Source organism: Stylophora pistillata, chromosome 6, assembly GCF_964205215.1.
Source record: "Stylophora pistillata chromosome 6, jaStyPist1.2, whole genome shotgun sequence".
Taxonomy (NCBI): Eukaryota; Metazoa; Cnidaria; class Anthozoa; order Scleractinia; family Pocilloporidae; genus Stylophora; species Stylophora pistillata.
The window spans coordinates 12260663-12283814 of record NC_142524.1 but is presented as its reverse complement, the minus strand read 5'-3'; the positions used below and the strand labels follow the sequence as shown (position 1 = coordinate 12283814).

Sequence of the window (23152 nt, the reverse complement as noted above, 5' to 3'; positions counted from 1 at the left end):
ATGCACAAAGGGAAAGCTATGCTGTTTTTTTTTTTTTTTCTCGAAGCAGAATATCACGAAACACTCGTTTGAAAACAAGGTGCTTTTATTCTGATTAGGTAACTCTGTACAATATAACAAAACACGTGCATTGAAAGCGTTTTAGCCTAGTACAAGAGTAATACAGGTTTGGTTGTATGTCCATGTACACCCTAACATCAGTGTGTATTTTCTCAGTACTGTTATCCATACATTTTCTTTGGTACTGACAAGGGGAATTTGTACAACAGTTAAGATCTTCTTTATTTGGTGATCATTTATTAATTCTCGTGACCAAAGAAATTAAAGGAAATATTGACTCGTTAATGAACGTCATCAATTAAGAGTTGCGATGAAGTTCCCAAAAAAAAGTCATTTTTTCCTGGCTTCGCCATAATGAAAATCATTTTGGCTGTCGAAAAATGTTAAGAGAGAAAAAACGCGAAGAGACTAGAAGAGACGTGAAGAGCTACCAATAATGGATTTGGTGGATTTTAATGATAACTAAAGTTCATTCATCGGCTTAAATTGTGTAGCTAACAGTTTCTTAAGTTAGCTATGAATGAAATTTATCAAGGCGTATCGCAGCTCCACCACCAGACTATACTTCACACGCACTTAATACCGCTTGCTGCGGAAGTTACGTGAACTTGCCGCCCTTCGCAGTTGTCTTTAAATACAGTCTGGTGTTATAACATGGAGAACACGCTGGTCGAATCACTAAGGGCTCTGTCCAATCGTGGTTTCTTGGACGCCGGTAGCTCTATTGCAGAATTTGTGCGTTGTAATTTCTGAAAGAAAAACCAAACGTTGCGACTAGTTTGCATAATTGGTAAGAATTTTAGTCTTCTCTTTTTCGTTTCAAGTTGTTCCGGTAAAATTCTACACCATTTCTAAAAATTTATGTCGGCTTTTCTTTCCAGTCAAATTGTCCCTGTTCAAATCACGCACTTTACTACCTATTTCTCGTAATATATGCCACTATAAAATACCAAAAAAAAGCGAGATTACCTCTAAGTCAAAAAATTAAGCTTCACTGGAAACAACTTGAACTGCAGGGCTCGAAATTAATTTTTGGAGCACTTAACCCTTTGGGTTAGTAGATATCTTTTCTACTAACCAAATTATAAAATTTGGTATCCAAGCTCACAAGTTACGATACCTCAAATATTCAACATTTTGATAATAACGACTAGGACAAATTAAAGAGTAGCTGAAATTGCGTGTTGACCTTAAAAACGTTGACAATTATGCACTTATTTTATTTCCCTCTCGTTTACCATGATTAGTCAAGAACAGTACATCGACAGCACATTTTCTAAAAAGAGTTTAAGTTGATTTAACAACTTGAGTATTCTAAGTATTCCTCTGAGAGTCGGGTCTCCGTGCTCTTTGTCCCGAAGTCCACCAATGTTTAAATATGTTAGAAAATTTTACTAACCATGTCGGGTTAGTTAGACACATTTTTAGTAACCAAACGTTGAAAATTACTAACCATTGGTTAACGGGTTACCGTTAATTTCGAGCCCTGAAACTCTTCCAATAACAGTTACATTCGATATATGCACTCTGGCTTTTGGTCTTTTGGTTGGACACCGATTTAATGCAAACTTCTCTAACAAACCTTACAGATCACTACGCGAAAAGTCAATGGACAAAGTGGAACTTGAACATTACGTTTTTTATCAACATAATTTTAAATCGCATCAGTGTTAGTAATCTATATTGGCACGCCACATACCTTAGCATCGGTGTTAATAATCTATATTGGCTCGCCACATACCTTAGCATTAGAGTTGTTCTTGCCAGACGGTGACACTGTATGAAAGACAAATCCTCGTGTTGTGGCGGACGCATTCGGCGCATTGGATGTGAGCGAGGAAAGTCTTGATAGAGTCGTTTTATTGTGCTTCAAAAAGGATCCTTTAAAAGACTACGAAAGAGGACGAAAATTAAGGCTTGACAAGTGTTTGATTATAATAACTTTGGAATTCACATGAAAAGGAACACGAAAATGGCAGACCGCTCGTGGGAATAAATAATGGTAATTGAACAGAGTGGAGTGCAATTTGGGCTGAAATTATACGCGTGATTTCAAAATCGAACTCGCGCTGCGCGCTCGTTCGATTTGAAAACACAAGTATGCTTTCAGACCAAAATTGCACGACATGAGGTTTAATTACCACTTTATTACATCCATTTTGAAATCGCCCAAATACAGGACTTGGTCAATTCAAATATTTTATTGATGTAGTACTGAGCCGGTTTTTAAAGATAATAAAAGTGATCGTCGAACTAATGAACGCTATCAAGCAGTAGTGAAAATAAGGCCTGAAAGAAGATTCAGGCTTGTACGGGATTTGAACCGATGACCACTACGATACCGGTGTAGTGCTCTACCAACTGAGCTGACAAGCCAACTGGGAGCTGGTTACCCTGTTGGTTCATAATCAAAACCCGTGAGGTGATAAATAAATGACTGTGAATATTTGGATATCATGTATTTGAACTTCAGATTAGTAAATGAAGATGAGATTGATCACTGTAGTGTGAATGAACACTACTCAGTCCCTTCAGTTGTAAGAGGGTCTCAATGAGGTCAAACGATAGCCGTAAAACAACCAAATTTTAACCATTTAGCGTAAAATAAAATTCTGGTGACAACAATGGAGTGGCATTTTAAACCTTTAGCCGTAAATGAGCCAAAATCTTAACCGATAGCCGTAGAAGCCATCACCGCATTGAACCCTCTTTACCCACACAAACAGGGAGGAACAAGGTTCAGCGCACTTACGGTTTTTTTCTTTGACACTGGCGCTACGCTGTTTTTGTAGTTCAGTATGATTGCTTGGGGCTTCACTGGAGCTGGAAAAAGAAGAAAAATAATTATTTAGAACAGTTATGTAGAAAACGGGAAAGAAAGTTGACAAAATTGGTGAAAAAGTTACAAAAGAGACACCCTGACCGTACCTTCTGGTAACTGACTACTCGTATCTTTAATCTTATTGAGAATATTTTGGCTGTTTTCGTCAAGATCTAACATATTACTCTCTTTCTTTTTTTCCTGTTGGAGGTAAAATACAACAAAACAAATCAAATCAAATCAAATGTTACACCGCTCGGCAATATAAAAAAATTACTCCAACCAAATTCTAAAGACTCGGTAAGCTAGTTTGGGTTTAGAAACAGACGCGTTAAACGCACGTAAAACGAAAACCAAAGTTTGATTGGTTGTGGTGATAACTTATGTAATTTTGATTGGCTGTTTTTGTCAAGATCTAACCAATCAAAACACGCAACCGACCTTAAGCGCGGGAAAACGCGGGTGACCGCGTGCGTTTGTTTTCAGCTTTTCAAATGATTGGTCAAAAGAATGACGCCAATTTTCCAGACCAATGGCATACCAATAGAAGATGCAAACCCAGCGAGTTGATTTTCGCACTCAGTTGAAAATTGCTCTATCTTATTTCACAAGGGTCAAATAGAGTTTCGTCCTACCAGTTCTTCTCTCAGAAACGTTTCTCTTTCATATCTTTCCTTGCGTCTTTGTATCTCTTCTTCGGTACTCAGTTCAGTTGGCTCTCCCTCTTCGTCGCCCCACAAGCCTTTGTCGCCAAACAGATTAAACTGTGAATTCTCATCAATACCCCTCCACCGGAAGTGCCTTGTGCGGCCCTGCCCATCTGAATAAAGATCGCCATCAGGGAGGAACATTTCTTTGACAGCTCTTAGTTCCACGTTGTCCTGGTCGTGGATTGATTTCCTGCAAGAAAATTAAAGAATTATTTCTTTTGCAAAACTCCTTCTTTGTCAGTACCAAACACAAGACTTTCCTAGGTTCAGTGCCGTGGGTTTTTGGTTGACGCATTGGACTCCAGATAAATGGGTTTAAACCTTTGTCTGGTGTCGCTGAGGCAAAAAACTTCGAACCCACGTTGCCCCTCTCTTCTGGGTGTATGAATGCGTGCTAGATTAAAACTTAATAAATTTCCGGGGAGGGGGTAGGGGGAAAGGAAGGGTTTACCAGCAACAGATTAACAACTCGTTCACGAAGAGCAGCAAACTCGAGTATCGCTGTGGAATCCCGACAAAATTCTTTAACAGTACGATAGGTCCGCAATATCATACGTGCAAGAAATAAATCTACAGATCTGTTCATTCGGTGTTAAATACCACTTACATATGAACTTTATTAATCTGTTTCTGCAGTTCTTCATCAGATGGTAAATCTTCTCCTCCAGATTCCTCGTCCAAAACATCATCATCTGTGGCAATATCTTCATCTTCATCAGATCCTACATCACTGCCAGATAACTCAGCTTCTTCCTCCAAAAAATTTCTTTTATCAAAAACATTCCTATACATATCAGAACAGAAGAGCAGTTAGCCCTTTACACCCTAACATCAGCATGCATGTTCTCCATACTGTTCTCTATACAATTCCCAAGGTGCTGACAAGGAGAATTTGTTTAATGATTAAGAGTCGTGATCATTTCCTTTATGTTTGTGACCTTGGTTTGGGTGTGATATTCATGGGTTTCATAAGAGGCTGGGCACCGGGCAAATTGACCAGTTGTGAGGAAAGTTTTGCCCACCTGGTTTGACGATCTGGAGGAAAGTTTATCTTATAAAGAAGTTCGGTTCAAAATGTTTTGCCCGCCTGTGAAAACCAGTCGCCCTTCTGCTGAAAACATCAATGAAACCCCTGGATATTGCAAGGAGAAATAAGATGCTAGTCACCTTTAGAGGTTAAAGGGCCAAACTAAATCACCTCATGTGTCAATGATAAAGACACTGTGGTGAGGGCCGAAAAACATGAACAGAGAAAATGAATTAATCACATACTTTTCCTTTGTGCCATAAGTCTTGCCATACTTTCTTTTAAGAATCATCTCTTCAGGGTCACTCTCTTCGTTGTCATCATCACTCTCCTTATCCCTTTTCTCGTCATTGTCCTCAACATCAATCTTGTCCTCTTCTTGACCAACCTCTGTTTCCCTTTGCTCTGAACCCTTTTGTTGCCTCTCTAACACCTCACCTATCTCATCATCACCATTATCATCATCGCTGAACTTCCCTGAGCACAAATCCAGTAGTTCATTCATGCTGCACTGTTTGCTTTGTGTGTCAAATTTTAAGCTTTTCCTCTGCCCCTTTGTTTTATTTTGAGTTTCGGTGTTATGAAGAGGTTCACTGTCTTCGTTGTCACTAAATCTTCCAGAACACAACCCGAGCAGTTCCTTCATGGCTGGCTGGGTATTTCCACTGATTTTGTCATTGAAAAGATTCTTTGTTTTTGTTTGGCTCTTTTTACTGGAGTTCAGGAAACTGCAATGGAAACAAAAACAAATAGGGAATAGTAACACCATACAAATGTATTTGTGGTAGCCACTATGACAATGTTTAGCTTCAGAAAGATGGAAAAACACATACAAATGGAAAAATGGAAAACAGGCTTAAGACTACAGAGCACATTCATATTTTATGTGGCATACAAACAAGATAACCCGTAAAACAAGGATAAATATTAATTTTTGTCGTCTATGATTTCCCAGAAATTTCAGGATTAATCCCATCATAAGTTCAATGTATAAATGTCAATAAACATCTGCTTTCTTTTCAGTAGCTTTCTAAGCCAGTCTATCTTTTGTCTTTCCATACAATGAAATACAATGCTTTTGATCAGTATCAGCCAGAAAAGTTGACTTTTCCCCACAGGTTATATTTCTTAACTTAACATAACATAAAAAATAACAAAAAACAAAATGACAAATGAAAATTTGAACCATTTCTGTTTCATAGGACTAAATTAGTATGCTGAAATTATGAAAAACTTCAGAAAAAAACTGTGGGGACAACTCAGGGGAAAAAATGCAGGAGGAAAACTACTCTTGGGGAGAAAAACTCAGGGAAAAAAATTCCCAGGACATTTTTGTTAGAACCATTCAATCAAGGAAAATAAAGAGAAGTTTATAACTATGAACCACAATTCAGAATGCTGAAGAACCAGAAAAAAAGGCAACACTGCAGAACTGCCTTAACAAGTAACATAAGACTAACCCCTGAGTGTTCAGAATTTGAGTGAACTGCGTATCTTCATCAAGAGAGAAGTGGAAATCACTAGACATGGGCTCTGATCCTGTTTTTAGTTGCTGAGAGTTGTTATCTTCAACATTCCTATCATTCCCATGATCAAACAAGTCCTGAAATTAAAAAAAAAATTAGTCGACAAAAAATTGGTTTTACTTAAATTCTAAACAAAATCTAAATAACTTTCACCAACTTTTCTGGTCACAGATTGAGTTTTTTGCAAATAGAACATAACTCTCAGGAGATGAAGCATTAGATAATTGCAGATACTGACACAAATCAAGGAAAATTCAACAGAGAATGTTAGTGAATTCTACATTCTTTACATGAATTGAAACACATACCTGGGAATCTTCAATGGGAAGTGTGAGCTGAGATAATTTGCCAGACTGAAAAACAAGTGGAAAAAATTTGTAGGCCTTATGCATATACACACAGATCTAAACTAGCTGTGCCTTAGCTCTTCCTTGTTGGGGTAAAAACACATCTAAGTTACATGTAAGTTCACTGTTTTCAATCAGTTATTACCTTCTTTTCGTACAGTGTATCACCATAATTTCCTATACCAATGAGATTTCTGACTCTGGAAAATGATGAGAATATCTCGGGTGTTTTCTTCCCTGAACTCCTGTCTCCAAGGGCTCTACTATCCCCCTCTCCTGGTGGTATCACACTACTGTCACTGCTAGCCTCAAGACTGTTTGCATTCTCACCAAACTCTGACCCTAGCCCTACCCCAAAACTTGACTGGCTGGACTCCTGTGATGCCTCAGAAATATTTGCCACATTTTTCATTTTAGCCTTCATCTTAGATGATACTGGTGAGCTGGAAAAGTTGAAATTTGTGTCATCACCATCTTCCAAACTGTCTAGCCGTAGACAAAGGCTTTCCACACTCTCTCCAGTGCCTTTCTCATTGTTACTGTTTTTCTCTAAAGACCCATCATTTTCCAGTCCTCTGGAACGGCTGTCACAGAAGAGATCCATAGTTTCTTCCTTTGAATGGACGATTGATTCCTTTATTAAACTTTGTTTTTGTTTCTTTTTCAATGAATGACGAGATGTAATGGAAAATTCATCATCACTAAAGGCAGAGTTTTCATCTGCGCTGTTGTCATTTTCACCATCATCACTGACATCTCCCTCAGATCCTGAGTCAACGTCATCTCTGCCATCACCAAAATCATCATGATCACTTTCATCTGCTTCATCATCCAAGAAGTCATTCTTATCCTTAACCTCTTTGTCTTCTCCGTCTTCCCCATCAACTTCACTGCCACCTTCCTCTTGCTTTTGCTCATCATCTTCATTCCACTTGTCAAGTTCATAATCAGAATCATCTGCATAATGATAATAAGAAATATTCTTTCTCAACATCTTCAAAGACTGACCAAACAAATTTAATGTCTTCCTTGGGTGATTATCAGAGCAGTGTAATAACACTTTCTTTACCTCAATTTTCATAAATTTTAGCAAACTGTAAGATCACCGTATTGAAAATTGGTGTTTGAGAACTGTAATAAAATTGTAAGAAGGAGGAATTGTTGCCTGTGCCTTGCAATCCTGACCTCTCAGAGTGTAAGTTTTCTATACCAATGTAGGTCTAACATTGCATGGCAATCTTGAGAGCCTAAAATAAATTCAAAACTCTAATGCATGCCATCTAGGATGTATATCTTCACTGTACCTTCTTCATCTGTCATCTCTTCTTCTTCTTCTTCTTCCTCACTCATTTCTTCATTGTCTAACTTCCGCTGAGATTCTTGTATTTTCCTGTTTTCAGCTCGTTTTACTCTCATTTCTTTTTGTAATTGTTCCTTCAGAAGTTGAAGCCTGGAGCCTGTAGGAAAACACAGTATATTGTTTAAACTTGCAACTAGAGGTCCAATTGATGCTTGATTTACATTGCAGTACACGTAGACCTATTTGTCCCTTTGCAACATCAAACTGCTACATGTATGTTGTATTCAATTCACTTGATCTCAACAAGAGTGATAAAGGAACTTAACCATTGCCTTCAAATAATACAACATATATACATGTAGGAAGAAACACTAAAATTCAATAAATGCAACAGTATTTAATTGAGTTTATACCACATTTAATTTTTCATTCTGATACCTCACCTTGGAATTTCTACTTCACTTTAATCTACAAGTCTATGAAGTTGTTTTACCAGTAACAATTTTCTGGAATTAGACTATTAACAGGGTTCTTGTTAAGAGCTGGTAACCAGTCATTTTTACTGGCTATTCAAATGTTACTGGTTATTTCACTAAGACCCGGGACTGAAATATTTACTGAAGTTATCCAAGGATTTTTTTGGAAAAATATCTCTTTTCTCCTTCCAACCAATGTTGTGAAGATATCTACCACATGTTAACAGTTTGAAGATACACCACATGTTAAAGAAATCCTGCTTTTTTTAACCAAATTTGTCCCTCGCAGTCACCTCGTGAAATGACCTCCGCTATGTTTTCCATTCCATTCTTCTCATGGCCAAGCAAAAAGGCCCAGCATTTACTGAGAAATGCCACAGTTGGCAGCATGGTGTCCACACGTGGAAAACCTACCCCTAGACCCTGGTGGGGGCCTATGCGGCCTGCACACCCCAGCATGGGGGAAGTTTACCTGCTGTTTCTTATTTCTGGTTATTTCACTGAGACCCGGGACTAAAATATTTACTGAAGTTATCCTAGGATTATTTTGGAAAAATATCTTTTTTCTCCTTCCAACCAACTGTTTCTTATTTTTTACCTCCTATGAAAAACTTTAGTAAGAACCCTGTATTAAGCACAGTCACTAAAATGCTATGTGCTCTGTTCAGACTCACCAGGTGTCTTGGCAGTCATGAGTTTCTCATTACTAAGGACTGGGTTTACCCCCTTAGGTTTGGGTGTGTCTACCAAAGAGACCTCCTCTGTTGGGTGATCTTTTCTCTCAGTGAGCTTCTTTGCAGTGGCTGACTTGTCTTGAGGCTTAAAGGTGTGCTTCAAAAATCTGAAACAAAAATATATCAAATGGAATTAACTGAGAACGGCTATATGAAGTGAACAGCACTTCTCTACTATTTTCAATTATAACAGAAATGAAGCCCAGTTTTTGAAAAGCATTTTTTTACATAACAATCTGCAAAAAGACTTCTCAATTCAGCATTTTCTATGGTAAATGATGCTAACATTCAGATTCCCAGACAAATTGCTTGGGGTAAAGTATCGCGTCTATATGAGCAAAAGAAATCAACTGAATTGTGAGAAGAAGAAACAAAAAATTATGAGAAGAGAAAAATTGTGAGAAGGAGAAAAATCTGCAACTTCTATTTAAACTCACCCTTGTAAAAGCATTTATTGGTTTCGATCAACTCTTACCTATCTTTTAAACTCTGCACGCCACTACTTAATGGCTTTGCCATAGGTGGGTCAGCATCTAAGTCCAAGAAGAATGGATCTGTAGCAGCACTCAGCTTTGGCGTGGCTGCTTTAGACATCACCTTAACTGCACCAGCAGCAGCTGTGGGACTAGCAGTGTCGGCAATTAAGGGACTAGCATGTTCTTGGTCATCAGGCTTACCATTACCAATTAGTGATGTCTGGTTTTCAAGAGGACCCCCTGAAGAAACTACCCTAGGGCTGAAAGAAAGAGGGGGGGGACATTGACAACCATAAATTCTTTTGTGTTGCATTACTTTCTTGGAAGAGGTCATACTCTAAAACTAATTATGTCAACCAGATCTGACCAAATCATTTTGAGTGTTTGCTTGTCATGATAACAAAGAAATTCAAGTTGCCTCTCCTATCCTAGAAAAAAAATGACAACATTGTGATGTGGCATACATTGGACAAAAATGCTAGGTTGCAGCACAAGATAGCACCTATTATGATTATGATAAACTAGCACAATCTTAAGAAAAAAAAAAGGTTGCATGGAGACTGAATACTTGTCCCTCTTTCTATATAATGTAGAAAGAGGGACAAGTATTCAGTGTCAACTTATTCAATCACTTGATCAGCAGGAATTTGCTAAAGCAAAGGCATAGAAAAAACCAGGAAAGATTTATTACTCGACGTTTCGGGGTCATCGTGACTCCATTATCAAGAGACTAGTTTAAAAACATGCAAATAAGGAAAGGTACAAGAATAGCATAAATTAGACTGAACGGCTTAAACAAACACCTTGGCGCGGATGGAATCCGTTTGCACGTTCAGTGTTGGCTTACGCATGCGAATATACAACATTTCATTAACAAGGCAATCAAATTTGCCGTTACAATTCGTGATGACGTTGAATTGCTCGATCAAGCGTTCAGGCATTTCTCTATTGTGCTGGAGGTGGTAGTGTTTGTAGATAGAAGATGATTTCCTTGTGTGCCCTTCTACGCGCTCGTGTAAGTGACCACGAGTATAGCCCACATACCCTGCATCACACAGGTTACATTTAAATTCATAAACGACACATTGTTGGTTAACAATAGGGGGCTTAATTTCGTGTTGCTTAAGCTGTTGATCGAGCTTAGGGCTAACGAACACTGGTTGGACAGTCACGCTTAACTTCGAGCTTAGACTGTTAAACAACAACTGAACAGTCTAAGCTCGAAGTTAAGCGTGACTGTCCAACCAGTGTTCGTTAGCCCTAAGCTCGATCAACAGCTTAAGCAACACGAAATTAAGCCCCCTATTGTTAACCAACAATGTGTCGTTTATGAATTTAAATGTAACCTGTGTGATGCAGGGTATGTGGGCTATACTCGTGGTCACTTACACGAGCGCGTAGAAGGGCACACAAGGAAATCATCTTCTATCTACAAACACTACCACCTCCAGCACAATAGAGAAATGCCTGAACGCTTGATCGAGCAATTCAACGTCATCACGAAATGTAACGGCAAATTTGATTGCCTTGTTAATGAAATGTTGTATATTCGCATGCGTAAGCCAACACTGAACGTGCAAACGGATTCCATCCGCGCCAAGGTGTTTGTTTAAGCCGTTCAGTCTAATTTATGCTATTCTTGTACCTTTCCTTATTTGCATGTTTTTAAACTAGTCTCTTGATAATGGAGTCACGATGACCCCGAAACGTCGAGTAATAAAACTTATTCAATTATTCAAGTATTCGATTATTTCTTTTTTCCTGGGCCCAGTAATGTTTGAAGGCTGATTAGCACTAACCCAGGGTTAAATTTTAATCCAGGTTTCTATATTTCTCTGTTCAAGAGCCGTTTTGGGAAAAAATTTCCAATACTTTTCAGAGCATTCAATCATCAAACTGTAGACAAGTGGAATTAAACTAAATTTTCTTTGAAAGCTTTAAGATCTGAAATCAAATTTTACACTAACCCTGGGTTATTTTAACCCACCTTTGAACAACCCGGTCCTGATGGTTAATCATCTTTGTTTCTTAGGGTAAAAATTTTTTCCTATCAATTCCACTGTGTATGAAAAGTGTTGGTAAAACAATACCTACACCCTTTCCTTCTCCCTTCCTTGACTTGAAATGGTCTTTCCTTAATTATAAAAAAATGCAAACTAAAGATTACATTATAAGTATGCGTTACAGTACCTGTTGGAATTCTTCTGATCTGTTAGTGGCACCCTTTTCAGAAAATGAGCTATTGGAAGAGCAGCTGGCAAGTGGTATGGAAGCTTGACTATTGATTCTGAAAAGTAAAAAAAAATTCAACTGAAGTTTAAAAGATGCAAGAAACTTAGATTAAGTAGCAGTTTTTACATAGCTTGTAACCCCTGAGAGCAACTAGAATCTAATTTCTCTTTACAATATCACCCAGGGCTCAACATTAACAGCAGCCAACTAGCCACAGACTAGTAGAAATTCAGTTTTGGATAGTGGTTTTCGATTTCCACCAGCCAGTTTGGCTAGTAAACAAACTGAAATTGTTGTAACATCTAAGTTAATTGTCACTAGCCACTTGGCTGGTAAGTTGAAAATTTAGTGTCAAGCCCTGTCACTCCTGAATCAAACATCATAAAGTTCAGGAGAATTCAATAAAGGAAATGATCACAAACTAAAGACGCTCTTGATTATTACACAAATTCTCCTAGTAATGGTACCAGTGTGGTTATTATCCATACAGATTTTAGGGGGTTAAGGCTTGAAATTTTGACGCAGAAATAAACAATAAGCAAAAATACATGTACACACAAACCTCTGACCATTCTCTGTGTTTCACTGTGCATTGACATAAGTTCTGCCTTCTTTGCTTTACGGGGCCTGGGAGACTGCAACATGAAAGCCGATTAAATCTGTGTTTTTATCGGTAGTTCTGAAGCGTACGTGGGCTAAATTTTTCTATCAGGTACAGAGGCTTCAATTTCGAAAAAGGGAGATGCTGTTTCATTTGTGGTAGAGACTCAAACTTTAAGTATTTTTTCACTTCTTTCGCACAGAAGCTACTCGAGTCCAATTCATATGCAAATTTGTAATGATTTGTTGTAAGGTATTTTATCTCTTTCTAAATAGTACATCTCAGCTCGGTAGACGATATGCATTAGCCAGTAACAGCTGTATAAATTTGCCTATTCTCATTGACCAGTTAAAGTTCACAGATACTTTATGAAGCTTTATTAAAGTTAACAAACACAGTCTGCTGGTAAATTTAACCTGTTTACCTTCTTTCTAGATTCTCGTCTTCGATGTTTCTTTTTCTTTTCAGATGTATTGTCTTCCCCAGAATCTCCATTTGCAGCTTCTCCGCCCGAACTGTCTTCTTCTTTCCTGTCGATGCGCTCGGGTGCCGGGGATTTTGGAGCGCTTTCGTTGTCTGTAAAATTCCCATCTCGTCCACCATCACTATCTTCCCCGAGCTCCGCGTCAAACAAGTCGTCGTTTGCAAATTGCTGTGCCATTTCGAGCAAAAACTGGTTAAAAAATTATCAATAGAACTCAAAGAAATAAAATTATGTAGGCCATCTAACCTGCAACACGTCGACAGCTCCTGGCATTTTGAGTAAAGTCATCGATACGAGTAAGAATCTTTCTTCCCAAAGCGAATTCCGCGCCAAACAGAAACTCCAAATGCTTTGTTCGTCCATCAGAAAAATTCCGGAATGCACCGGAAAACGTCGTAAGCTTTCGGAGATCAGGCACGGTTACCAAGACCACTCAATATCTTTCTTGAGCTTCATTACCTCGCTACTTTTTGTTCTTTAGACATATACTCGTTTCATAAACTGTTGGAAATACAGCTATACACTTGGGATAATCGATTATTAAACCATGGATTCCTCTCTTATTAAGGATTATAAGTCCTTCAAGGCTAGAAGTATGAAGCAACCTACTGTCGAATCGAAAAAGGCGAAACCATCAGGTGGAGAACACAAGTCAAAACCCAAAGTTCCGAAGAGTAGTTATTTGCCAAAGGAATTGTTACAACCGAAGAAACCAGCCAGCCCTTCTCCTGATTATAAATCACATGCTTTCAGAAGCAAGCACAAGTTCGCTGTGCTCGCGGCTATCGTGGACTTTATGAAACAGCGTCATCTTCAAAGAAAGTTTGATCCGTTGAGTTTGGACGAGATACTCGATCAAATTAAGTACACTGACATCAACCAAGGCGACAAAGCTTGGTTGGGCAATGAAGCCTTGAAAGAAAACTCTAAACTCATTCATAAAGATGGTAAGTTTGTTTTCAAACCGAAGTATCACATAAAGGACAAAAAGCAGCTTCTGAGGCTTTTAGAGCGGCATGAAGATTCGGGTTCTGGCGGAATTCTTCTCGACGACATAAGAGAAAGTTTGCCGGATGCTGATGAAGTCATAAAGTCAGTTGGACGTCGGATCATGTTCATTACGCGCTCAACGGACAAAAAGGTTATACTCTTCTTTAAGAATGACCAGCATCAACTTAAAGTTGATGAGGAATTCCAGAAGCACTGGCGAGGAGTCTCTGTGGAAGGAATCGGTGAAAATGACATTGAGAAGTACCTGATAAATGCTGGGATCACGACAATGCAGGATTCGGGAATCAGGAGGCCACAACAGGCACAACAGAAGAGGAAAACAAACAGGAAACGAAATTTCAAGAAACTGAACACTCATTTAGATGAGAGTACCTTGAAGGATTATTCAGAAAACTAAGTGAAATGTTAAAGAGAGCTTCAAATATGTACTGTACATGATTCCAGTTGTCCACTCAAACCTATTTTTGCTCAGGCCTAACCCACTTTTGGCTGAACAAATGTCCAGTATAAATCCCCCCCCCCCCCTTTTTATGGAACTGTACAAAATTAAATGACACTCATGGCCCACTCTTCAAAATGATAGCCTTTTCCACCCTCTCTTTGCTTCCTGCCTCTATTAATTGTAGCCTTTCCCTACACTGCTTCCAATTGGAACACAGGCAACCTTCATCATTTCAAAATAAACAGTTTACAATCATGCATTGATTGTTAGCTGAATATATTGTCAAAGAGATTCGTCATGCAATGAATTAATTATCGATGAACATTATTGCTTTTCTACATACACTGTCATGGATAACATAGTTCAACAATAGACTGCACTCACTGTTAACTCTTTATGGTGGCTAATTTACAATTTCAACTTAGTTGAAGTCACTGTGGGTTTGCTGGTAACATTTTGTAAATCATGAGCTGAAGGGAAGTGATTTGCAAACATTGCGAGTGTTCTCCCAACATCCCATGTGGGTCAGTAAGTGCAGTCTGTTGCTTTATAAAACAAAACTTAAAAAAGAAAAACAATTTTCTATGGGTGTAGCTGTGCAGTAAACAATAGGTTTTTAACCAATCAGGGCATCCGTAATAACAGTAATAGTAACTTGGTAACAGCTTCTTTTGTTACATTAGATTTTACTGTTCTATTAGCTTTTTTTTTCTTCAGTATCACCAAATTTGGATCAAGGCAAATACCCTTTGGCTATGATGAAAATGATCTTCCCTTTATTTGTTTCTTCTTACTTTCTTCTCAGTTTTTCCCTGCATAAGTTTACATGAGGGAGGGGCTGAGGGGGAGGCCTTAACTATCCCCTTTCCCACTTCAGCACTATTGGCTGAGGCTCATGCACTCATCTTTTGGCCCCCCACTCTAAAATTTGCGATGCAGGCCCAGTTACATAGCCAAGTTAGCATGGTTTGAGGGGACCTGAGCTATGGTAAATGTGGACCCTTATACTCATCACCAGATGAAAGCATACATTACCAGCACTTCGTAGTGACTGACTACCTGCATTTCTCTTCCTATGGGAGTACTACAAGCCTTCTGTGGGTGACTTATGCTGGACAATAAAGTCCTATAGCCCCTTTTTGTGATTCTCTCCAAATAAAATCTAGAAGAGACTTTTTAATTACAACACTAAAAAAAATTATATTTCAAGGCAGTTTCCTATTATTTTGTTTTCCTGCAGAAATACATGTATTTGTAACAACTACTGGGATATACAGTGAAATCCTTTCACTTGTGTCTGTAACACATGCTGGCCTTTTTTCCTTTATGAGGTGTTTTACTCTGCATGATAAATTTGTATGATAAATGTTATGGATTCAAAGGTTGGGCTGGAAAAATAATAATTTTAGAAGTGATAAAAGCATATGGAAAATTATCTACAGCACCTACAAACAACTATTATTCACACTTAATTATAATGTTATAACTACATAACAAATTAAGAATAATCCAAAATGTCACTATTTCTTCAATTCCCGTTTCAATATTTTCCCACTGGCTGTCTTGGGAATCTGTTCAATAAACTCCACACCACCTCTAAGTTTCTTGTGTGGAGAAACTCTATCAGCAACATATTCAATGATTTCTCTCTCAGTTATATCTCCTTTTGGGACAATGAATGCCTTAGGGAGTTCCCCTGCTTCCTCATCAGGAATTCCCACCACTGCAACATCTAGAACATTTGGATGTGTGTGGAGAAGTGCTTCCAGTTCTGCTGGGGGAACCTACAAACAATGAAAATCAACAGGTCTGTTGTCAAACCAGAGAAATGAAATATATGTCCAAGCCTACAGGGAATATCTTTACTGTTTATACACAGTGGTCCATTGTTTCCGGTTCAGGTCATAACAAAGAACCCACTTCAAATTTGCCTCACTCCCAATACGTGGTTTCATAGCTGAGTTGGTAATAGCTACCATCTAGTATCAAGGGACGGGGAGGGCAAGGAAGGGGGGAGGGAGAGGGGGAGGGGGAAGGTACAGATTCAATTCACAGAAAAGTTCTTTCAAGTTTCCTGTGAAGAACTAATCCTCTTCCCTCTCTCCCCTCCCTGCTTCCAAGCTGGGCTGTCAATAGGACTCACTCTGAGTGGAGAAGTCAACTCTCCTTGGTGTTAAACAATTTAAAGTTCAATCTTATCATATCACTACTCCTCCTTAAAACTATCAAGTTATTTTAACAATACCAGTTTTTCTGTCATAAAACCCACAAATGGTCAGTTTTTTTGTTCCAAAAGTAACCATTTAAAAAGCAGATTTCCATGTCATTGTAATCTGATCAGTCAAAGATCGTGGGTGATGTCAAAATGTAGTAATGACATAACAAACCAATCAGCAACTGATCTGTCTCATACATGCTCAAGATTACCTGAAATCCTTTGTATTTAATGAGCTCTTTCAATCTATCTACAATGAAAAAATGCCCTTCTTTGTCATAGTAACCAATGTCTCCAGTGTGGAACCATCCATCGGGAGTTATACACTCCTCTGTAGCTTTAGGGTTATTCAAGTAGCCTACCCATTAAAATAAAAATTCAAAATTACTAACTGGCAAAAAACTTTGAAAGAGCTTTAACCCTCCACACCTTTAGATTAGTATGTAAATTCTCTATACTTTTCTCTTGTACATCTTTCTTAACTAAAGGTACAATCAAATTCTCTTTGTCAGCATCTTAGGAATTTAGAGATTGTACAGTATGGAGAATATGCATACTGTACAATATGCATACTTTACAATATGCATACTGTGCGATATGCATACTGTGCAATATGCATCCTGTACAATATGCATACTGTACAATATAAATATCAAATTATGAAATTGCAACGTGTTATGAATGCGAGTGTGAGACATATTGTGCGCACAAGTTCTGTCATATTACACCTCTACTCGCTGAACTACATTGGTTATCAGTGCGCTTCAGGATACATTATAAGATACTCTTGATAACTTTTAAAATTCTGCATGGCCTATCACCTAAGTACCTTTCAGATTTAATTAGTATTCAATGGCCTTCGTCCTACCATTTGAGGCGCAATGATAATGGTCATTTGCTGGAAAGACCAAGTGTGAAAACTAAGAAAACATTGGGTGACAGAGCTTTCCTGGAATAAGCTGCCAAGGTCCATGCATGAAGCAATGAATTTAGAATCTTTTAAGAATTTACTTAAGATATTTTTATTTAAGGAATCATTTCAGTTATCTTTAATTAGTATATCTATTTTTTTATTTGTAATTATAATTTAATGTAAATAAATATATATATTTTATGATTTTTATAAAAGGAATTGTATAATTTTAGTTACTAATTACTGTTGTGATGCACTTTTGAATATTTTATAGAAAAGGCACAATACAAATAATAAAATTGTTATTATTGTTATTGTTATACTGATCCTAAGATCTAGAGGGTAAAGGAATATATTTAAGGCATAAATACTGTTAAGAAACTTTAATTGATTGTCCAAAGATGAATTTGAAGGCACACACACACACACTGAATTATACATAAATTCTATTTGCTTTGTAACCTTTCATAACAACAGGGCCTCTAACGCAGACTTCCCCATTTTGATTTGGGCCAAGAGGTTGGCCTGTCTGGACATCAACAACCTATGAAAAAACAAATTGTAACTTGTAACTAAAAAACCATAACTGCTCATGCAATCCTGACCTGGTAGATTACAGTCAAACCTGTAAGATGTATTAAAGAGTCAGTTGTCAAAGTCCCAAAATTCTTTCCCCTTAAACACTGTTATTTTCACCTCTATTTTTAAAAGCAGCCATGGTCACCCTTTACTGAAATATCTGCCACTCCTGTTGGGTGACCGCATAATACAGACCTGTTCAGCTATATTCTAGAATTTTGCATTTACTTGTTTTAATTGTCTAAAATTATTTGCAAAAAAAAAAGTCAAAATAAAATATAGTTCCAAGTTTGTAATGTTACTGTAATTAGTAGGTTAGGAATATTCCAAAACCCTGAGTTAAAGCAAGTTAGAGCTCTTCAATCCAGGGGTGTGTTATGGTTTTTAGAGACTGGTGCCAATGTGGAGAAACAAATTAAAACTTATAGTCGCCACTTGCAAGGTTAAATTCTGGTTAAGAAACAAGTAGCCTATTAATTTTTACTTACTTTCCCTTCAATGTTTGGTAGCATAACACCCACAGCACCAGGCGTGCAATCCTCTCTTGGACAAAGCATTACAGCTGGGCTTGTTTCTGTTAGACCGTATCCTAAAATAGCATGATGAAACAAGTGAAATAAGAAGTGATATACGGTATGATAAATGTAAATTAGCCACTATATATAAAGAGTTTCAATAGCAGATATTATGAGCATAAGCCCTTTGTCAGATTATGATGCTTGAAAGTAGCCCTTTCACTCTGATGAAGGGCTAATAACACTCAAAACGTCATCTTTAGGAAATCTCAAAGGTTTGTGATTTAAGCTTTCCTCCTGTTCTCCAAACATAAAGCATGCAACAAAATGAATTTAGAATTATGTCAAGGACTGCAGTTTCCCTTGACAATATTTTTCACCTTGACCAACGACTGCCACTTTTGGAAGACGTTTCCAAACTGCATTGGTGAGTTCTAGTCCTAATGGTGCAGCACCACTGATGATGGTAGTCACACTGCTTAGATCATAGTCATCCACCGAGGGATGCTTCGCCAAGAATGTAACAATGGGTGGCACAAGATACAAAACATGTATCTAAAATAACAATTGAAGAAAATTAGGAGTTTTATTTGTTACATTTTGTGGAAATGTTCAACTAGAATATAATTTGTGCATAGATCAATTCAAAGCTTCAACATTGCCCCCCCACCCCTTCCCCTCCTCTTTCCAGTAACCTCCCAGGTACCCATTTCAACTTTTGAAGATTAGTTTATTCAAATTCCTGTCCCACACAGACGACATTGTGTTGACGATCAGGAACAGGGATGGCATTATAGTGATGAGAGCACTTGTCTCCCACTGCTGTGGCCTGGGTTCGATTCCTAGACCTGGCGTCCCATGTGGGTTAAGTTTGTTGTTGGTTCTTGTCCTTGCCCTGAGAGTTTTTCTCTACATCCTCTGGTTTTCCTCCCTCCACAAAAACCAACATTCCAAATTCCAATTTGATCTGGAAACAGTGGACAAGAAGAGCCACCTAGTGGAAAGTCCATTGCTAAATTATTTACCAGTATTTATAAACTACCCCACCCAAATACCAGATTTGATGGTCAATTTTTTTTTGTAAAAGGCAAAATCAGTGAGCATTTCCTGAGGCATTCACTCAGACACCTCTATATTAAAAGATAACACACTTGTTAAATACTTGACACTTCTGCTTCAAATCGCCCACCCCAGCCAAGTTGAAGACAATGTAGAAATAAGGTTGAAACAGCATTACATTCACACAGTGCAATTCTCTTTTGTGTCAAACTCTTTAAACTCTAACATCAGTGTGCATTAACATTATTCTGCATACTGTTGTCCCGATACACTTCTTACGGTGCAGACAAGGAGAATTTGTTTGACAATCAGGAGTTTCCTACTAGATAATTTGGTGATCATTTTGTCTATTCTCATTACCTTCATATTTGACGTAGGGGTGATAATGTCAGGAGAAATTAGGTGCTGGTCAGTTGACAAGGTTTAAAGGGTTCACAAAGTCGGGTGAAAATGAGATATTTTTAAAAAAAGAATTAAATGAATAAAGCAAAGTGTTAAGCAGACTCAGTGGAATGCAGGGAAGTATCTTTGACCACTTGACTGAATTAACATATTATAAAAAAGACAAATAAACAGGACTGCTTCAGTGTAACTGAGTCTTCTGGACTATACTGTCTCATAACTTATCAGATCTTTTGGTGAATATAAGTACTGCTGAGCATTTTTAAATGCTCAATTTTTAAATGCTCATTAAAATGAATTATGAGGTATTGTGATGACCCAGCAAGGCTAGTCAGACTACAAAAAAGAAGTAATTTAAGTACTCTGTGATACTGTACACTAAAATTTCTAATAAATCATTTAATATTCAACTGCTTTATTTTAAATGCATTTCTTACAAGGCAGGAAAAGTGAAACAGATGGAGATGAGGTCACCTAAGTGGGGACTCTAGACATCAAGGGCTAGGGTTATTGAGGATAAAGGCAGTGTAGCATTTTGAAACCTGGGAGGACTTAACTTTCACTCACCCATGCACATACCCCTACTCAAATTAATTTACTAGGCACCCTGTCTAGTTTAATAGAAAACTACTGCAGTTGATAAGCTTCTACAACACAAAAAGGTTTGTGGAAAGATCACGAGATTGAATACTTCGTCAATTTTTATGCTGCCTCAGCAGCATTTTTGGTACCATATCATGGGGGGGGGGGGGCTATGACGCTATGACCCATTGCCCCCCTTACCCCTCTCCCCCATCTACTGCCTGTGACTGAGGGTAAAACAAGGCTGCATTTCAAGAAAAATTGAAGGGAGCCCAGTGCTCTGAAACTGTGAAATCCAGGGTGCCCAGTATATGCTTTTTATGAAAAAACTACAATTCCTGAGTCACCCAAGAGCAAAAATAAGACACCAGGGACAATCAGGTGCTGCTAGACCACAGCCCTGTAAAACTTCCAATGCTACAGTAAATATACGGTGGAAATCTGGTGCAATGTGATTTTGCCCTTGTCAAAAAGGGTAGTTGTCAAACTCATTGAGACTCAAATTTACTAAGTAAACATATTAATTGTTTTGCATGCACTAATGATGTAATATAGTGCATTAGCTGTCACAGTTCTGGGATTTCAGAAACCCACCTGGCAATCTTGTATAAGCTTTAGCATGTGCTCTCCCTCAAATTTCTGCAAGCAGACAATTTTACCTCCACGGTAAAGATGTTGTAGCATTAGTACCACCATGCCAAATATGTGGAAAAAGGGCAGAAGTCCAAGAGTTGTAGCTTCTTGTGGTTGAGACATAAAATTCTCATGCATGAGAATACACAATTGTGAGACTATGTTATGATGAGTGAGCATAACTCCTTTAGGGAAACCTGTGGTTCCGCTAGAATACGGCATAGCACAGATGTCTTCTTTCGGATTAATTGCAACATTATCTGGGAAGGCCATTCCATCATCACTGAGTAGAGATGCCAATGGTTCACACCCTTCTGCTTCACCAATCACAAACACTTCCTTAATTCCTGCCTCTGTTGCAGCTTGTCTAGCTTTGTCTGCGATCTCAGGTACAGTCAGAATGAATTTAGCACCAGAGTTTTGAAGCTGGTAAGCAATCTCCTTTTCTGTGAAGGTAGGATTTAAAGTTGTAACTGTCCCACCAATTGCGATGACTCCAAAAAATGAAACAGGGTACTCTGGGACATTTGGAAGGTAGAGAGCAAAAACGTCTCCTTTCTGAAAACCCCTTCTTGTTAGTGCTGAAGCAAACTTTTTCACCGATGTACTGAGTTCATTGTAAGTGAAGGATTTCTCAGAGACTCCATCGATCTAAAAAGAAGTTCAACATTTAAGAATGCAAATAGATACTAAATTTACTGATAAGTTCTTAGCTTGAATAGCTGGATCAACACTTCTGTTTGGTAGGAGGTCTTGGATTTTTTCCTTTTATTTTTTCCCAGGGAAGACACACATTTCAGTTTTTTCAATTATTCGTCCCGGGCTGGACGCAAATTTTTTGGTCACCTTTTTCGTAACTTTCGGAATAGTATCTCTAAGACTTGACATCATCACTGTGTCACACAATCTTACAAAACCTAGACTTCCAGCCAACGTTTCCGCAAACTTCGGACATTTTACCATCAAAAATATTTACTGATCGTAAACTGTTTACACGATACTCCTGTACGCATGAAAGTCTGTACTTTCCTTTGATTGTCTAATAATAGCCTTTAATTATTTTAGTAGTAAGTTTACTGATTTTGTTTTGGGTTTTCTAAAGCTCGACCTCGTTGAAACAAGAAGTTGTTTTCAAACGCGAGTAAAGATTTCCAAGATTTCCAAGTCAACAATTGTCATTATTTACATTGAAAGAAATCAATATGCGGATATCATTGTCACTAATCGTTCTGTCGTTTCACTTAGTACAAAATTGATCGTTTGGAAAACGTTTCAAAGTTCACGAAAGTGTTTCGTGTTGCTAATTCAGCTCGATAATTCACTTCGATAAGACACTCTTGAAGCTTTGTTATCTTATCAAAACGTTTTGTCTCACATACTGTTCGCTCAAGTTCATCCCTGGAGGTCCGTAGAAAAATACGACAGACAGCACTATTCAACTTCGATTGCAAACAAATTTAAGAGTTGATGTTATCGTGTATCACACGATAATCACCCTACTTAAAAAGAAAAAATAGTAGCCATTTACCATTGCAGTATCGTCGCCATATTCTTTGAACCTGTTGAGTACAAAATCACCGAGGGATATCTCTGGGATATCAACTATGAAATCGCTCTTCACAATGCCAGCGGGTGGGTTGAAAGTGCAACAAAGCGCTCCACTCAACCGCGATCTCAAGTGAGGCGCCTGTTCTGTCCGCGTGAAAACATTTGAATAAGATCGTTCTTGCACTTGAACGATTCCCCTAGATAGACGAAGGCTTTGACAACGGCTTCGTAGTAGCCTCGAGGAAATCAAAGAGCGTTCAAGAAGGACGGTTGACTTCGCCATATCCCAGGTTAATTGGTTGATAGAACCTTGACAACCTTCTAAACAAGACTGAGCAAGACTGGGGAGAGTTTAAAGGTTACTTCTCACGGTTTTTTCGTCCAGAAGTCTTTTCGTCCGAGTCTTTTCGTCCGAAAGTTTTTTCATCTAAGTCTGTTCATCTAATTGTTAGGTCTTTT

General features: G+C 38.1%; 3 protein-coding genes across 3 annotated transcripts; 1 reads left to right on the top strand and 2 right to left on the bottom strand.

Moving 5' to 3' along the window:
• Positions 1-67: 67 nt before the first annotated feature.
• On the bottom strand, positions 68-13222 carry LOC111336717 (uncharacterized). The gene is made up of 17 exons (XM_022942857.2): positions 13041-13222; positions 12735-12962; positions 12272-12344; positions 11668-11764; positions 9477-9737; positions 8942-9108; positions 7796-7948; positions 6637-7448; positions 6453-6497; positions 6079-6221; positions 4864-5346; positions 4199-4375; positions 3517-3781; positions 2989-3082; positions 2813-2883; positions 1802-1951; positions 68-809 (listed from the first exon to the last, which is right to left on the bottom strand). Exons 1-17 carry the CDS (start codon positions 13155-13157, stop codon positions 708-710), a joined length of 3438 nt encoding a protein of 1145 aa, XP_022798592.2. The 5' UTR covers positions 13158-13222; the 3' UTR covers positions 68-707.
• Positions 13223-13341: 119 nt separating this feature from the next.
• Positions 13342-15026, top strand: LOC111336718 (general transcription factor IIE subunit 2). The gene has a single exon (XM_022942859.2). It carries the CDS (start codon positions 13342-13344, stop codon positions 14200-14202), a length of 861 nt encoding a protein of 286 aa, XP_022798594.1. The 3' UTR covers positions 14203-15026.
• LOC111336708 (uncharacterized) lies at positions 14475-23016 on the bottom strand. The gene is made up of 7 exons (XM_088762936.1): positions 22674-23016; positions 21107-21796; positions 18850-19024; positions 18443-18543; positions 17838-17919; positions 16675-16820; positions 14475-16031 (listed from the first exon to the last, which is right to left on the bottom strand). The coding sequence occupies exons 1-7, from the start codon at positions 22974-22976 to the stop codon at positions 15768-15770; spliced, it is 1761 nt and encodes a 586-aa protein (XP_088619062.1). The 5' UTR covers positions 22977-23016; the 3' UTR covers positions 14475-15767.
• Between the last annotated feature and the right edge of the window lie 136 nt (positions 23017-23152).

Excerpts from the sequence above, each read along its gene's own strand:
- LOC111336717 (XM_022942857.2), bottom strand. The coding sequence starts at position 13,157 with ATGGACGAACAAAGCATTTGGAGTTTCTGTTTGGCGCGGAATTCGCTT. Across the intron at positions 12,345-12,734 it reads GACGAGAATCTAGAAAGAAG|TCTCCCAGGCCCCGTAAAGC; the intron begins GTAAACAGGTTA and ends TTCATGTTGCAG. Across the intron at positions 9,109-9,476 it reads GTGCAGAGTTTAAAAGATAG|ATTTTTGAAGCACACCTTTA; the intron begins GTAAGAGTTGAT and ends TTTTTGTTTCAG.
- LOC111336718 (XM_022942859.2), top strand. The coding sequence starts at position 13,342 with ATGGATTCCTCTCTTATTAAGGATTATAAGTCCTTCAAGGCTAGAAGT.
- LOC111336708 (XM_088762936.1), bottom strand. The coding sequence starts at position 22,976 with ATGGCGAAGTCAACCGTCCTTCTTGAACGCTCTTTGATTTCCTCGAGG. Across the intron at positions 19,025-21,106 it reads AGCTTATACAAGATTGCCAG|ATACATGTTTTGTATCTTGT; the intron begins GTGGGTTTCTGA and ends TTGTTATTTTAG. Across the intron at positions 16,032-16,674 it reads TTAAATACAAAGGATTTCAG|GTTCCCCCAGCAGAACTGGA; the intron begins GTAATCTTGAGC and ends CATTGTTTGTAG.